General features: G+C 54.6%; 1 protein-coding gene across 1 annotated transcript; it reads left to right on the forward strand.

Moving 5' to 3' along the window:
• Positions 1–1,644: 1,644 nt before the first annotated feature.
• ARL8A (ADP ribosylation factor like GTPase 8A) lies at positions 1,645–12,877 on the forward strand. The gene is made up of 7 exons (XM_038749260.1): positions 1,645–1,804; positions 7,838–7,918; positions 8,246–8,319; positions 9,204–9,297; positions 10,486–10,553; positions 11,297–11,367; positions 11,631–12,877. The coding sequence occupies exons 1-7, from the start codon at positions 1,682–1,684 to the stop codon at positions 11,678–11,680; spliced, it is 561 nt and encodes a 186-aa protein (XP_038605188.1). The 5' UTR covers positions 1,645–1,681; the 3' UTR covers positions 11,681–12,877.
• Positions 12,878–16,815: the final 3,938 nt, after the last annotated feature.

Genomic DNA, 16,815 nt, shown 5'->3' on the forward strand with positions numbered 1-16,815 from the left:
CCTGGCGAGGGGGGTTAGGGAAACAAGCATAAATCAGTCAATCCTCTAAACTGTGAGCAGGGATTGTCTCTATGATGATGATGATGATGGTGGTGGTATTTGTTAAGCGCTTACTATGTGCCAAGCACTGTTCTAAGCATTGGAGTAGATACAAGGTAATCAGGTTGCTGTATTGCACTTTCCCAAGCACTTAGTACCAGCGCTCAGCACACAGTATAGCGCTCACTAAATACGATCGAGTGGCTGACTCCATCCCCCAAAAGCCCCAGCGATGCCCACCTCCTGGTGCCAGAGAAGCAGCGTGGCTTAGTGGAAAGAGACCGGGCTTGGGAGTCAGATGCCATGAGTTCTAGTCCTGGCTCCACCACTTATGAGCTGTGTGACTTTGGACAAGTCACTTCACTTCTCTGTGCCTCACCTGTAAAATGGGGATTAAGACTGTGAGCCCCATGTGGGATAACCTCATTACCTTGTATCTATCCCAGTGCTTGGCACATCGTAAGCACTTAATAAATGTCATTATTGTTATTATTATTATTATTATTATTACTATTATTATTATGTCCACCAGGCCCACCTCATCCTGGTACAGTCCTCCAGCAGCCCATCCTTCTGGCCTCCTCTGGTGCCCTGCTTTGGGGGCTCTGCCTCGGAATCTTGGTGCCCACCGAGGGGCAGCGTTGGCAGGGCTGAGGAGGGGGTGGGAGGAGGAGGAGGAGAAGGAGGTGGAGGAAAGGGAGGACGAGGAAAGGGAGGACGAGGAAAGGGAGGACGAGGAAAGGGAGGACGAGGAAAGGGAGGACAAGGAAAGGAAGGATGAGGAAAGGGAGGACGAGGAAAGGGAGGACGGGAGGGAGGAAGGAGGTGGAGGAGAGGGAGGAGGGGAAGGGGGAGGTGGAGGAAAGGGAGGACGGGAGGGAGGAAGTAAGTGGAGGAGAGGGAGGAGGGGAGGGAGGAGGGGAAGGTGGAGGTGGAGGGAAGGGAGGACGGGAGGGAGGAAGGAGGTGGAGAAAAGGGAAGAGGAGAGGGAGGAGGAGAAGAGGGAGGAGGGCAGGGAGGAGGAGAAGAGGGAGGAGGGCAGGGAGGAGGAGAAGAGGGAGGAGGAGGAGGGGAAAGTGGAGAAGAAGGAGGAGAGGGAGGAGGGGAAGGAAAGGAGGTGGAGGAAAGGGAGAAGGGGAGGGAGGAGGAGGAGAAGAGGGAGGAGGGCAGGGAGGGGGAGGAGGGGAAGGAAAGGAGGTGGAGGAAAGGGAGTAGGGGAGGGAGGAGGAGAAGAGGGAGGAGGGCAGGGAGGGGGAGGAGAGGGAGGAGGGCAGGGAGGAGGAGAAGAGGGAGGAGGAGGAGAGGGAGGAGGGAAGGGAGGAGGAGGAGGAGAGGGAGGAGGGGGGGAAGGAGAGGAAGGAGGAGGGGGGAAGGAGAGGGAGGGAGGAGAGGAGAGGAGGGAGGAGGGGTTTAGAGCCCCACCCATCGTGGGGCGTTTCGGGGCGGCAGTCCGCAGGCTGGGCCGCTCTCGCTGCGCAGGGCACCGCACCGCACGGCCCAGCACCAGCCCGCAGCGCCGGGCAGGGCAGGGCCGGGCAGGGCAGGGCCGGGCAGCGGAACGCCGGGGAGCCGAGCGGGCGGCGGGCAGGGCAGCGCGGGGCAGCGCGGCGGCGGCGGGCAGCGGCGGGCACCGGCGGGCACCATGATCGCTTTGTTTAACAAGCTGCTGGACTGGTTCAAGGCGTTGTTCTGGAAGGAGGAGATGGAGCTGACGCTGGTGGGGCTGCAGTACTCGGGCAAGACCACCTTCGTCAACGTCATCGCGGTACGGAGGGAGCCGCGGGGCGGGGGGCACGGGGCGGGGGGCACGGGGCACGGGGCACGGGCCCGCCCATGACGGGGCGAAACGCCCGGAGGGGCCGCCCGCCCGGGGGGAGCAGGCCGGGGACGGGGCAAGGCCCGGCTCGGCTCGGCCCGGCCCGGCCGTGCCCCGCCCCACCCGCGGCCATCGGGGAGGGGAGGGGAGGGGAGGAGGAGAGGGGAGGGGGCGGGGGGCGCGGCCTCCTTAACCCCTGCCCTGCCGGAACAGGAAGCGGCGCCCCCGTTAGCCCGCCCGGAGCCCGGGGCCCGGGGCCCGGGAGCCATTTCCTCCAGCCTCGGGGCTCCTCTCCCCCCCCTCCTTTTTTCTTCCCTTCCCCTCCTTTCCTCCTCCCCTTCCCCTCTTTTTCTTTCCTTTTTTCCTTCTTCCCTTCCCCGTTTTTCCTCCTTCCCTTCCCTCCTTCCCTTCCTTTCCTCCCCGTCTTCTCTCCTTCCCCTCCCTTCCTCCCCCCTCCCCCTCCTTTCCTCCCCTCCTCCTTCCCTTCCCCTCCTTCCCCTTCTGACCTCCCCTTCCCCTCCTGTCCACCCCTTCCCTTCCTGTCCATCCCCTCCTTCCCCTCCTGTCCATCCCTTCCCCTCCTGTCCTCCCCTCCCCCCCGTCCATCCCATCCCCTCCTTACCTCCCCTTGCCCTCCTTTCCTCCCCTTCCCCTCCTATCCTCCCCTTCCCCTCCTGTCCTCTGTCCTCCCCTTCCCCTCCTTTCCTCCCCTTCCCCTCCGTACCCCCCTTTCCTTTCCTTCCTTTCTACTCCTTCCCCCCTCTTCTTTCCTTCCCATTTTCCCTTCCCCCCCAATCCTTCTTCCCTTCCCATTGTCCCTTCCCCCCCAGCCCTTCTTCCCTTTCCATCTTCCCTTCCCCTCCTTTCCTTCTTCCCTTCCCCTCCTTTCCTTCTTCCCTTTCCACCTTCCCTTTCTCCCTTGCCCTCCTGACCCCTCCCCAGCTGGCGGGGGCGAGGAGCGGGGTTTCCAGGGTCCCGAGCCTGGGGAGGGGGCCTAGGGAGGCGAGCGGTGCCATCCTGGAGTGCGTGGTGACCCAGAAGGAGGGAGGGAAGAAGAGACCCTTGGGCCTGGAGGGCCCCGGGAGATGGGATTCAGTCAGGGTTGGGGGTGGAGGGAGGGTTTTTGTTGCCCAGTGGGGAGGCCCAGAAAGCAGCCATCAGAGGAGGTTACCAAAAGGGGAAGGATGTGAGCTGCAGCGGGGTGGTTTTGTGTGTGAGTAGAGGCTGCAGTAATGGCTGCGGCCTGCAGCTATAGGGAGGGGGCTCAGAGACCCCCCTCCCCAGCAGCTGGGGACCCCTGAAACTGGGCCCAGGGGGAAGGCTGGGCTTGGTCCTGGACAGAGCCACACCCAGCCCGAGCCCCGGCTCTGCGCTTCATGTATTGTGGCCTTTGAGGTTGAACTGCGCTAGCTTAGAGTCCTAGTCGGTCGCACAGAAGGGCCCAGCAGGACAATAATAATAGTATTAAGCACTTAACTATGTGCCAGGCACTGTACTACGCGCTGGGGTAGAAACAAGCTAATCCGATTGGCCACCGTCCGTGGGGCTCACAGTCTCATAAGGTAACCGAGGGCCGGAGAAGTGAAGCGACTTGCCCGAGGTCACACAGCAGGCAAGCGGTGGAGCAGGAATTAGAACCTAGGTTCCCTGACTCCCAAGCCCGTGCCCTTTCCATTAGGCCGCACAGCTTCATTCATTCAATCATATTTATTGAGCGCTTACTGTGTGCAGAGCACTGTATTAAGCGCTTAAGCTTCCCTACCATTCCTCTCCCACCAGTGGTGGAGGGCGACCCCCTAGTCCTCCCTTCACCCTTGGAGCATTGGATCAGGATTCCGCATCCTGGACTTGCAGTCCAGGAAGGCTAACGGTCAAGAGGTGGAGGTCCTTGTGTCATGGAAGAGGTGGCCATCAAATGGCTATGTGAATTAGGTTATCTTCCCCATGAATGATATTCCCCATGAATATTCCCCATGAATGGCACCTTGCACTTTGGGGAAGGAGGTGGAGACATCTCACCCGAGCCTACTCTCCTTGGAAGAATCACGTGACTCCGGCTCAGTATGAGCCCCGAGGAATATTTGGAAGGCTTTTCTGTGGTTGGTCAAGTGGATTAATTGGACGCTTACTGTGCGTAGATCACTGTACTAAGCACTTGTGAGAATATAACAGACATCCTCCCTGCCCACAACAAGCTGACAGTCTAGAGGAAGGGAGGGAGGCGGCAGGCTGATTGGGATTATTGCCGCCGGACTCCTCGGCCACCCTTGCGTACCCCTTTGCCCTCAGTGCTTGACTCCTTGAAGGAATATTTTCTTTAGGCAGAGGTCCTGGACATAGCTTGATAAACGAGGTTGCTCCCTGCCCCCAATGTGCCCTCCTCCCCCCAGCCCACATTGTAGGCCAGACCACAATAATATTTATTGTGTGTTTACTGTGTGCAAAGCACTGTGCTAACCGTTTGGGAGAGTACACTATAACAGAGTTTGTAGACATGTTCCCTGCCCACAATGAGCTGGAACCCCTACAACTCCAGGTGGGGCCTTGGCGTAAGTGTCTCTTTGTGGGCCGGAGCCCACTCAGGACAGGCATCCCAGATCGATCAGTCAGTGGTATTTATTGAGTGCTTACTGTGTGCAGAATACTGTGGTAAGTGCTTGAAAGAGTACAACACAACAGACTTGCTCCCTGTCCACAAGGAGCGTATAATCTAGAGCGGGGAGACAAACATTAATATAAATACAGCACTTATGTACATGCCCATAATGTGGGGCTGAGGGTGGGGTGATCCCGCAAAGGGCAGACTGGTAGGAGAGGAGAAATTAGGATGGCACCCATACCCCAAGAAGGGAGAGAGCAGAGGTGGGAAAGGACCCAAGGACTTGTGTGTTTTCAGAACAGCCTTGCCCGTTTCATCCCGGCTGCATCCGACCTGGGCCTGAAGCACCCGTGGGTCATAAAAAATGTGAGTTGCCAGTAGTGCTCAAATTTACCAGCCTAATCTTCCAAGTCCATTTCTGGCGTGGCAGCTGGTTCCTGCCTTGAGGCTAGGTTCCAAAGGAAACAGGGGCAGAGGCATCAGGGGATGACATTTCTAACAATTTAGGCTGTTTGAGCTCCCTTTTCCCGGAATCCCAGTATCCCTGTCCTGCTGGGGATCCTAAACTGGCCCTTCTTGGGGATCATCCCCCCAATAAAATATCCTGAAGCTAAAATGGGGAATTGAGCCTCCGTCTGCTCCATCTTAGCTGCCTGGGTGATGACACCTGAACCACTGACCGCTCTGGCCCTCACTTCCCCATCTGCCCGATACACTTGATTCTGCAGAATCGGCCGGTGAAACCTACTTGGAAATTGCTGAGTTTGCCCGCTTCTTCTGCTTGCCCGTTTGATCCCTCTTAATAGGCTTCCCTAAGGTAACGTTGCGGTCCGACTCCATTCTTGAGTTGAAACTCTTCTGTACAGAGAACAAAGACTAGATTCCTGCCCCCTGCTTTGCCGAAGGGTCAGAAAATTCAAGCCCTGTCACTGTGGGTCCACTAACGGCTCTCGGCCCAGGTAGACTGGACAGATGAGGAGCCGATGGGGCAGTCCAGGCCCAGGGAATTGTAGCAGAACAAGATGCAGTGGTGATTAGGGTCTGGTGAACCAAGTCAAGGACCCCTTCAAATTCTCTGGCAAGCTTCAGAGTCCTTTGTAACTGCTATCAGATGAGCTCCAAATGAGGGCATTGGACTGAGGGGAACCCCACAGTGCAGAAAAGTACAGCGCTTTGCCCAAAGTCACCCAGCCAATGTTGGCGCCTGGATCAAAACCCCAGGCTCTTCTTTTTATGGTATTTAAGTGCTTACTTTCTGCCAAATATTGTTCTAAGCACTGGGATAGATAAAAGATAATCAGGTTGGAAACAGACCTGGCCCACATAGGCTCTTAATCCCCATTTTATAGTTGAAGTAACTGAGGCCCAGAGAAGTGAAGTGACTTGCCCAAGATCACACAGCAGACAAGTGGCGGAGCCGGGATGAGAACCCAGGTCCTCTGACTCCCAAGCCCGGGCTCTTCCCACTAAGTCACACTGCTGCTTTTGCCGCCTTAACTCGTCAGGCACGACAAGCGGGAGGATGGAGGAAGTTTAAGGTATCTCCATCACCTAGAATGTGATGCTTGATGCCGTAACACCATCCTTTGGGCCGGGGCGGGTCTTGGAGCCAGTGTGCCCCCGTTCCCCACAGGGCATAGACCTTAAGAGCCGGGACATCATGGGAGGAGAAGGAGAGGAGGCAACTTGGGGGAAGCATCATGGTTCCTAAGTGTACAAAAGCTTATGGTGATAGTTGGTGACGGGAGAACTGGGTGCTCCCGGTGAAGGGGGACCACGGCTATGTAACAACCATTAGTCCCACCACTGAGCTTTTGGGGGTTGTGGAGGGAGTAGTTTGGACTTCCTCTTGCTCCCTGCTGCTCTGACGCCCCATGTGAATCAATCAATCAATGGGTGAAGCAACAGAGGGCCTCAGGGAGGATATGGCCGGGTGGGGAGGGTCTCAGCAGCCCGGGCTGGTGACTTGATCCCTGGGCTGGGAGCAAGGGCCTTCCATTTCCCCTAGGAACTGGGTAAACTGGGGGGCTAGGGTACAGATGTGACTTTAAGAGGCAGAGCAGCAGCTTGGAGCCAGGGGGAACTCCACGTGGCTGGGCATGGGCGGTGACAGGGTGCGGCTGGGCATGGGCATTTATTCATTCATTCAATCATATTTATTGAGCGCTTACTGTGCAGAGCACTGTACTAAGCGCTTGGGAAGTACAATTCGGCAACAGAGACGGTCCGTACCCAACAGCGGGCTCATAGTCTAGAAGGGGGAGACAGACAACAAAACAAAACAAGTAGACAAGTGTCAATACCATCAAAATAGAATTATAGATATCAATCAATCGTATTTATTGAGCGCTTACTGTGTGCAGAGCACTGTACTAAGCGCTTGGGAAGTACAAGTTGGCAACATATAGAGACGGTCCCTACCCAACAGTGGGCTCACAGTCTAGAAGGGGGAGACAGACAACAAAACAAGTAGACAAGTGTCACATTATATACATTAATGATATATACACATCATTAATAAAATAGAGTGATAGATGTGTACAAATATACACAGGTGCTTTGGGGAGGGGAAGGGGATAAGGCAGAAGGAGGGAGTGGAGGAAAAGTGGGGAGAATATGATGGCACGGCTGGGCATGGACAGTGGCCGGGAGTTGCCATAGAGGTGCATGTTCAGATTCCCCTTCAGGCTGAGGGTTATACCCTAACTTTTGCCCCTAGACTGTCAGCTCCTGGAGGGCAGGGAACTTGTCTGCCAACTCTTGCATTATACTCTCCCAAGCGCTCAGAATAGTGTTTCGCACACAGTAAGTGCTCAAAAAATGCCATTGACTTTTTTTCCCTACCTGTTTCTCCAGTGCTGCTTTTGGGACCCCTGGGGTCAACCTGTATATCCCGTTGGTTGTGGAAGTTAAGCTTTGGGCCCCACAAGCTTGGAGAAACTAGGAAAGGGGCAGGAAAGAAAAAAGGGAATTTCTAACAGTCCTCATGAGGAAAGACTAAAGGAACTGAAATCATACAGCCCAGAGAAGAGAAGGCTAAGGAACCGGACAAAAGAAATAAGGCTTAAGTTACAGAATGAGGGATTTAGGTTGTATACAAGAGAGAATTTTTTGAAATACTGTTGTGAGGCTCAGTAATCCTCTGGAGATTTTTTAAATAGAAAATTTGTCCCTAAAGGACTGGTCTGGTAATGGGCTGATCCAGGCCTACCCGTCTGCAGACTGGGAGCTGTGACCTCTGAAGAGCTCTTAGTTCAAGGAGGCTCCGATCCTGATCCCATTGAGAGCAAAAGCCCCTTGGAAAAAGTCATCCAGTCCCTTGACTTGTGACCAGGCCCCCTCCTCCCTGTGGCGACTTCTCCATTTTTGTCTGTTCCTCCCAGTCAGGACAGTTCAATGAGGACATGATTCCAACAGTGGGCTTCAACATGCGCAAAATCACCAAGGGGAATGTGACCATCAAGGTGAGAGGTTTTGCGGGATGGGGGAGGACAAGGGTAAGGGAAGAACTGGAAAGAGGCAGGAGAGGTTGTGACTCCTTTCGGGAGTTGGGGAAAGAAAGAGGCTTTGGGCTTGGGAGACTTGGGGAAGTGTGGGAGAAGAAAGAATGGGTGGGGATCACGGGAGGGGTGGTGAGAAAAAGGGAGGCCCTTGGGGTGAAAACTGGAGGAACTGTGTCCGTTGGCAGGAAGTGATTTCCTCAAAGAAGAGGATGGAGAGATGAAGCGGGTTGGGGAGGGAGGGGATCCAGACCTGCCAATGACCTCATACCGCTCGCTTTCCCTCCATAGCTCTGGGACATCGGGGGACAGCCTCGCTTCCGCAGCATGTGGGAACGATACTGCCGTGGAGTCAGCGCCATTGTGTGAGTGCCTCGCCAGGGACACTGGGCCGGGAGCGCCCCACTTCTCCCTCTCCCCATTCAGGGCTCCTCATCTGCAGCAAACTCCAGCCTCACGGTCAACAGCATCGCTGGGCCCTGCCGGGAGCCGGGCACCGTTCTGACCGCCTGAGGAGATACAGTAGACGTCGTCCCTGCCCTGGAGGAGCTCACACCCTTATGGCAGAGGCCTGTGGACACAGATTCTCCAGTCTCGCCCCCGGCAGGCACCTGGCTCTGAATCCTTACGCCAAAGGGAGTCTCTTTTGGAGTCCCTGACCCTGCAGGGCTCAGGATCAGCCGCGCAAGCAGGAGAACCTCAAGGATGTCTCCCGTGTCCACCAGTCTGAGCTGTTGGGATTTCCTGGGGGCCGGGAGATAATTATAGTATTTATGCAGCGTTGGGGTGGTTAAGAGATAATCAGGTTGGACACAGTCCCTGTTCCAAATGGGGCTTGCGGTCTAAGGGGGAGGGAAAACAGGTATTTTAACCGCATATTACAGATGAGGAAACTGAGGCACAGAGAAGTTAAGTGACTTGCCCAAGTTAATGCAGCAGGCAAGAGGTGGAGCTCCAATTAGAACCCAGATCCTCCCAGACCTGTGCGTGGCCTAGTGAGTAGAACATGGGCCTGGGACAAGGCCTGTGTCCAACTCGATTTTTTTTGTCCACCCTGGCGCTTAGAACAGTGGCTGGCACAAAGTAAGCGCCTAACAAATACCACAGTTGTTATTATTATTTCCAGTGGGCCACACCGCTTCAGAGTTGGAGGACGAGGGTTGGCACCCAGCTGGATCCCTGCTGTTTTTTGACGTGGGGATTTGTAACCCTGTCCTCAGTCCCTTCTCCCTGATGGTTTTCCCTGCAGGTACATGGTGGATGCTGCTGACCAGGAAAAAATCGAGGCCTCAAAGAACGAACTCCACAACCTACTGGACAAGCCTCAGCTGCAAGGCATCCCGGTCTGTGAGATCCCCCGAGAAGGGTTGGGTCCCTGGGGATGGGGCAGAAGGTGGTAGACCCATGCTGGCAGGGGGCAAGAGAAGGGCACAAGCAACCTGCTGCAGCAGGGCTATGTGAGTGCTGTTGGGTGCAGAGCACCGTACTAATTGCCTGGGCGAATAAGCAATTACAACTAAGGGATGTGGTCCTTCCCTTTGTCTGTGAGGGACACTGACCGACCTAAGCCATTCATGAAATGGTACAGCTGTTGACAGCAAACGTAGGAAAGGATAAAGAGATAAATGGAAGTTAATATAAATTGAGATGTTGCCTAAGTGCTGAGGTATAGACCCAATCCAGGAAGGATGGGCTTTGGCGGGAAAGGCCTCGTGGAGGAGAGGAGATTTCTGAAGAGCTGTGAAGGCGGGGAGAGCTGTGGTCTGGCTGATTTGAAGGGAGGGGGTGGTCCAGGTGGGAATAAAGGCATGAGTAGCAACTCGGAGGACGGAGGGTAGGGAGTCCAAGACTGTAAGCTCACTGTGAGCAGGGAACATTGCTACCAACTCTGTTTTGTTTATATTTTACTCACCCAAGTGCTTAGTACAGTGCTCTCCACATCTTCTAGACTGTGAGCCTGCCGTTGGGTAGGAACCGTCTCTATATGTTGCCAACTGTCCCAAGTGCTTAGTACAGTGCTTTGTACACAGTAAGTGCTCAATAAATACAATTGAATGAATGGTAAGCACTCATTAAATTCAATATTTTTAGTAGTATTTGTTAAGTGCTTACTATGTATTGGCACTGTACTAAGCGCTGGGGTAGATCCACAGTCTCTGTCCCACATGGAGCTCATAATCTTATTCCCCATTTTTCAGATGAGGTAACTGAGGCACAGAAGTGAAGTAACTTGCCCAAGGTCAGACAGCAGAGTCAGGATTGCAACCCAAGTCCTTCTGACTCACAGCCCCGTGCTTTATCCACTCGGCCACAGTGCTGCTTCTCAATTCACTTGACTGAATGTAGGGGAAACGGCAGTGAGGAAGCTAACTTTGGACGAGTGAAGAGTGTGAATTGGGGTGGGGAGAAAGAAGGGAGAGCTAATGTTAAAGCCGGTAGTTACGAACTTGTCTCAGTTCCGCTTTCTGGCCAGGTCCCACCTGAGTTCCCCTGCCCCACCAGGGGTGACTGATTCTTCTTCTTCCTCCCAGGTCTTAGTCCTGGGAAATAAGCGAGACCTGCCAGGAGCGTTGGATGAGAAAGAGTTGATTGAGAAAATGTGAGTGCCCTCCTAGAATTTCCCCTTCTGGTTCTCCCTACTCAGACCTTTCCCTGGCTCTCTTTCTTCCCCCCTCACCAGATGGTTGGCACCCCAGCCCTTTAGGATCAGGAGAAATAATAATAATAATCAGATGGACAAGTAGGGTGCCCATCTGTCCGGTTTTCACCTGGCCTCTGCTCCTGTCCGGTCTAGGGCAGGGGAAGAGGACTGAGCAGAGGAGTCCGTGCTCATCGGAGGACCAGGCCTGGTTTCTGGCCCCCTCCTTCCTCTCCCCCTTGTCCCCCTCCATCGCCCCCGTCTTACCTCCTTCCCTTCCCCACAGCACCTGTATATATGTATATATGTTTGTACATATTTATTACTCTATTTTACTTGTACATATCTATTCTATTTATGTTATTTTGTTAATATGTTTGGTTTTGTTCTCCGTCTCCCCCTTCTAGACTGTGAGCCCACTGTTGGGTAGGGACTGTCTCTATATGTTGCCAACTTGGACTTCCCAAGCGCTTAGTCCAGAGCTCTGCACACAGTAAGCGCTCAATAAATCCGATTGATTGATTGATTGGCGTGGGAGAGGCTCCTTCAGGGGAGGCGAGGGAGGTGTCTCCAGCTTGTGCCATACGGTGGCACCAGAGTCCGCCGTTTCCAGGCTGTTTCCAAGGCCCAGCCTCCCAGAGCCCTCTGTTGGTCCACCCTCTCTGGGCCAACTCCGCCTCCCTGAAATGTCTCCTCTCTCCCAGGAATCTGTCTGCCATCCAGGACCGAGAGATCTGCTGCTATTCAATTTCCTGCAAAGAAAAGGACAACATTGGTGCGTAGCCAGGGACCGGGGCTGAGAGGGAAGTAGGGTTTGGGGTCTGAACCCACCCTAAAATAATGCCCTTCTCTTCCTGGCATATTTCCCCTCCCCAACACACAACTGCAGAGAGCCATGCCCCAAAGGCTTTACTCTGCCACCTGCTAGTACCAGCCTCTCTTGCTGCCCTCTCTCCTTTTTCCCCCCAGATACTATCACACCCCTTGGAGGGAGGTGTGGACAGTAGAATAACCCAACCCTGTCTTCCCTCCCACCAGACATCACCCTACAGTGGCTTATCCAGCACTCAAAGTCGCGGAGAAGCTGAGACCGCGGGCCCACCCTTGGCCAAGGAACAACCATCCTCCAAACTCGAAGCTGAGCTCCTCACCTGCCCGTCCCTTCCCCTATCCAACCCTCCCCGCAACCTGCCTCCTTTGCCTCCCCCAGGCAGGGGTCGGGTTATCTGGGGAGCCCAGAGTCCTGTTCTGCTGAGGTTTGAACTCCTGTTTTTATTGTAAAGAAACTCCCCAACTTCTCCCTCTTTCTTTCTCTGTCTTTCTCTCTCTCTCTTCCCCCATTCCCTTCCTTGATCCCCTCTCTCTCTGTCTCTGTCTCTCTTCACCCTTCCACCGCCGCCAGCCCCAGCTCCACCACTCCCCTGCTCCTGCTCTGACCCACCCAGCACTGTTCAGTTATTGTCATGTGTGTACAGTATATATATGTATATATATTTTAATTTTTTAATTTAAGCAACGACTAAAACCATCGGGGCCTGCCGGGGTCAGGAACAAAGAGGGAGGAGGTGCAGGTGGAGGACAGGTTGAGGGAGGTGGTGGGCATCGGATGGAAAAGGCGGAGGCTGGTTTTTTATGACTCTCTTCTTGGATGAATTTGTAAATCCTGTGGCCTCCAGCCCCAGCTGTCAGAGGGGCCGGTGTAGGACAAGAGTAGGGGTGGCATCTCTGGATCCCCCCCATGGGGTGACAGGGCCGTTGTGGCAGGCTAGGCAGGGCCTTGGAGCTTGCTCCTTTCCCCAGGCTTTGTCGTCGAATGCTGTAAGTGTGGGGACGGGGAGTGGGAAGGAGCCGATGGGCACAGGCCGAGTGCCAAAGTCCACTGATCCAAAGGGGAAAGATCCCACCCAGGAATCCAGAAAGGCTCCCCACCCTTTCACGCAGCATGAATCGAGCCTGCCTTCTTCTTCTTGGTCCATGATCGTCTTGCTCCCAGCCCACTACCCGTGCTTTTTCCCTCCCTCCCCCTGCACCAGCCCCTCACTTTCTGTTCTCATTTAGCAGAGTTGCACAAGGAGAAGCTCAACAGGGGCGGGTTTAGTTCGTTTTGGTTTTGTTTTTATTTAATGAATTGTAAAGTGGCGTTCTCTTCCTTTTTTACAACACTTATCCACTCATATTTGACCTCTGTTGGAAAATGATTCTTGTACCTGTATAATTTTTTGCCTCCTAATAACAATGATAATAATAATAATATCGATGAGAATAAATGAACAATTTTGTGTTGTGGGGGTGTGTGGTGCCAGTTATTGTTCCACAGATGTGATTTCTCCCCACCATGCCCCCAGAACAGGCCCTGTGAGTAGAGGAAGGTCAGCTCGCAGGCCACGGCACCCACCTTGACCAGAGCATAGGCCCCCAACCCACCCTTTGGACTGAAGGCCGCAGCCCCTCCCCTGGCTGAACACTCAGGTTTCCTTGGAGTTGCCGGGTGCCTGGGGACAGCTGGGTGCCTGGGCCTTGCTTTTTCCACCTCTGCCTGAGGGAGAAGGGTCCTGACCTGTTCCCTTCAGGGAGACCCAGCCCCATCAGGGGACAGTGGAGAGGATCACTGTGATGCCAGGCAGCTTGAGGCTATGAGAAGCAGCGTGGCTCAGTGGAAAGAGCCCGGGCTTTGGAGTCAGAGGTCATGGGTTCAAATTCCGACTCCACCAAATGTCAGCTGTGTGACTTTGGGCAAGTCACTTAACTCCTATGTGCCTCAGTTCCTCACCTGTAAAATGGGGATTAAAATTGTGAGCCTCCTGTGGGACAACCAGATCTCCTTGTAACCTCCCCAGCGCTTAGAACGGTGCTTTGCCCATAGCACTTAACCTATACCGTCATTATTATTATTATTATTATGACCAGAGGGGCAGAGGAGTGGTTGGCAAGGGCTGTGCTAGAAGGGCTAAGGGGGTAACATACCCTGCCCCCACTGAGCATTATCCTGGCTCTGGATTCTGGTCGCCTCCTGACTCGTTGCCTTCCTCCTGCCAGGACTGGGGGTTTTTATTTTGTTTTAGTTCCTTTGTTTTATGTTTTAAATGGTATTTGTTAAGCACTCGCTATGTGCCAGGCACTTTCCTAAGCACGAGGGCAGATACAAGCTAATTAGGTTGGACCCAGTCCATGTCCTCTGTGAGGCTCACAGTTTTAATCCCCATTTTTACAGATGAGGGAACTGAGGCAAAGAGAAGATAGGTGACAAGTCACCAAGGTCACAGAACAGACAGTGGAGCCAGGATTAAAACTCAGATCCTTTTTCTGATTCCCAGGCCTGTGGTCTTCCACTAGGCCATGCTGCTATTTGAGTTTGAGAAGAGCCCCTTCTGAGGCCCCACCTCTCTCACTCAGTTAACTTCTGAGCTCTTAGCCAACGAGGAAAGAAACTAACATAGAGTGTGTACTTTGTCTCCCAGATTTACTGCATGGGGGTCAGGACAGGGAACTGCCAAGTTCCTTCTTCAAGACTTGCCCGTGGAGACTGGTCTCCCAGCAGTCTCTGGTAGAATGATTGGCCATGTTTGCCCAGAGGAGCCAGTTTGGACCAACTTCACTTCTGGGGGGTGGAGGGCCTAGCTCCCATCCTTCTGCCTTGGCTGCTATTGACTCCCTGGCAACCAGAACAGGCCCTGCCAAGGCTCCTATGAGGAAAGAGGTCCTATAGAGGAGAGAGCTGGGACACAGCGTGGCCGAATTCTCAACTTGTCTGCCTTACCCTGCTGAAACATCCGGCCCTCTTGGTTGGCACAGGAAAAGGTCTGGGTTCTTGCTGGACCAAAGTAAAGATTGGTGGAATGTGGGAGAAGCTATCATCTCAGGGTTTCTGGACATCCCTACTCCCTTCCTCTCACTGTGTACCTCACCATCAAATATTCGCTTTTGGAATAGAGGATTTGGATCAATAGCTGTGGCTAGGTGACAAGAGAAAGATTGAGAGCCCTCCTCCTGGAAAACGTGAATCAATGAAAGCTTCCCTGGAGCAGACCGCACGCCACACAGAGAAACCTGCCACACCCAATGCAACATGGGCTATTTGATCCACGTAGGGGAAACCCTGTTGGGGTGGAGGGCTGCGGAACATTAGAACCCAGACTACAGAAGGAGTCGTTCTGGGGGAAGGAAGGGAGAGGACCCTCAGATATTTGTAGTTTGGGGCTGTTTCCCTCGTCCTGGGGGGTTCAGTGGCATCAATCAACCGATCAATACAGATGATTGCTAATGTACTATGTCATCCACCCCTTCCAGCTCCACCCCTAGCTGTCCTGGCCTTTCTCTCCCAGCTACCTCCCCCACCCCACCAACCCAGCCAGGCCCTTTGGCCTCCCACCCCCTAGCCCAAACAGCCAGCCGGATCTGAGCGAACAAGCCACGCATTGTTTGCTGGCTGGCCACAGCCCCGCTCAGAGGGACAGCAGCTCCTTCCCCGAGCCCCGGACTAGCTCATCCTGCAGGCCACTCACGTCATTCCTCCCGCGGCTTCTCTGCCAGGCTTTCTTCCCTCCTCCTCTGTCCCGCCGGTTTCTCCCAGCGCTCTTCCTGGGGACTGAAGGGAGTTGAATGACAGGGTCCCCAAAATGGGATGCCAAGAGAAACTGAATCCTGCCCTCTCCCCTTCACACTTGCCCCCACCCCCACATCCTCATCTTCTCCCCCTGCCCCATCCCATGTCCCTGTCCATTCTGCTGACTTCAAATGTGCCCCCTTCTGGCTTCCTCCTCTCGACCCCACCCCCAAGAGCCATAGGGGCCTGCCCCCCAAGGCCAAGAAATTGGGGGGTAGTGGGGCACTGACGAATCGAAGACCCCCAGAGTTTGGGTAAAGCAACAGAGGGGTTTGGAGGGAAGAAAGAAGCACCAACCAAGCCCTTCTTGAGTTTCTCCAGACAAAGCTGGGGGTTCCAGTCGCTGTGGTAACAGGTCTGAGGGAAATCGGTGGGTGTCGGCCCCAGCACAAAGCCCGCTTGCATGGCAGCACCATCTCTTAGCAACCGCCTCCCTCTCCTCTTGGCGGCTGCTGCCGATCCCGGGGGCGAGTACCCGGGAGAGAACAAGGCAGTTAAGATCCCGAGGTGGAGAGGAGCAGGCTCCCGGCTCCCGGTTGGTGGCTGAGGGGATGTGGAGGGGTGTGGGGGTGGAGAAGAGGGGGAATGGGGTCCGGCAATGCCACAGGCCTTCCAGCTGGCCTAGAGGCAACCCAAACCAACCCAGAACTCTCCCCTTCACAGCCCTGTCTGGAACCTCAGGAAGCCCAGTGGGGGCCCTGCTTGGCTCTGCCTGAGAGGGCTTTGGTGCCCAAGGAGAAATGCCCTCCCTGAAGCCTTGGCCCCACAATTGCAGCCCTGAGTAGAGGTCGCAGAGGCACCTCGGAGAATTCAGGAGAGCGTGGGGGCCCCGGTGCAGAGCCTGTTCTGGGAAGAGAAAGCAGGAAGCCCCTTCAAGTGGGTCAGCTCTGGCCATGGCCTCCGGAAGCTTTTGACTTTGGAGGGTGATGAGGTGGGGACGGGGCTCAGCTGCTGTTCTCCCCGGTAGCCCAAAGGGATATTTATAGGCTCCGTTGCCAGAGGCACCTCAGAGAGTGTGGGCATCTCAGTTAGTGAAGAAGCCTCCAGGCTCTGGGAGGAAGGCTTAGACAACGATCTTTACTCCATTCGAGGCTCAGGGGCAGGTGCACAGTAAGGCAAAGCACCCTGCTTCCTAGCAATCGATGAACTGATCCATGTCTGCTCAGGGTCCAGCCAACACAATCATAATGATAATGGCATTTGTTAAGTGCTTACTATGAGCCAGGCACTCTCCTAAGTAAGCACTGGGGTGGATACAAGCAAATCAGATTGGACACAGTCCCTGTCCCACATGGAGCTCACGGTCATAATCCTCATTTTACAGATGAGGTAACTGAGGCGTAGAGAAGTTAAGTGACTTGCCCAAGGTCACACCGCAGACAAGTGGAAGAGCTGGGATTAGAACCCAGGTCCTTCTGACTTTCAGGGCCTTACTCTATCGACTAGGCCATGCTGCTTCTCAACATGTGGTCCTAGCCAGACTACAGCAGCTCGGCAGGATGGATGATTGTGGGATGCTGGGCTAGGGACCCTTCCTGTCTACAGGGGAGACCCAAGGACTGCCCGCTGGGGAAGGTGGGCCCAGCCCGGGCATCATATCAAGGAAGCCACAGCCTGGGA

This window comes from Tachyglossus aculeatus, chromosome 7 (assembly GCF_015852505.1).
Source record: "Tachyglossus aculeatus isolate mTacAcu1 chromosome 7, mTacAcu1.pri, whole genome shotgun sequence".
NCBI lineage: Eukaryota > Metazoa > Chordata > Mammalia > Monotremata > Tachyglossidae > Tachyglossus > Tachyglossus aculeatus.

Excerpts from the sequence above, each read along its gene's own strand:
- ARL8A (XM_038749260.1), top strand. The coding sequence starts at position 1,682 with ATGATCGCTTTGTTTAACAAGCTGCTGGACTGGTTCAAGGCGTTGTTC. Across the intron at positions 10,554-11,296 it reads AAAGAGTTGATTGAGAAAAT|GAATCTGTCTGCCATCCAGG; the intron begins GTGAGTGCCCTC and ends CCTCTCTCCCAG. Across the intron at positions 11,368-11,630 it reads CAAAGAAAAGGACAACATTG|ACATCACCCTACAGTGGCTT; the intron begins GTGCGTAGCCAG and ends CCCTCCCACCAG.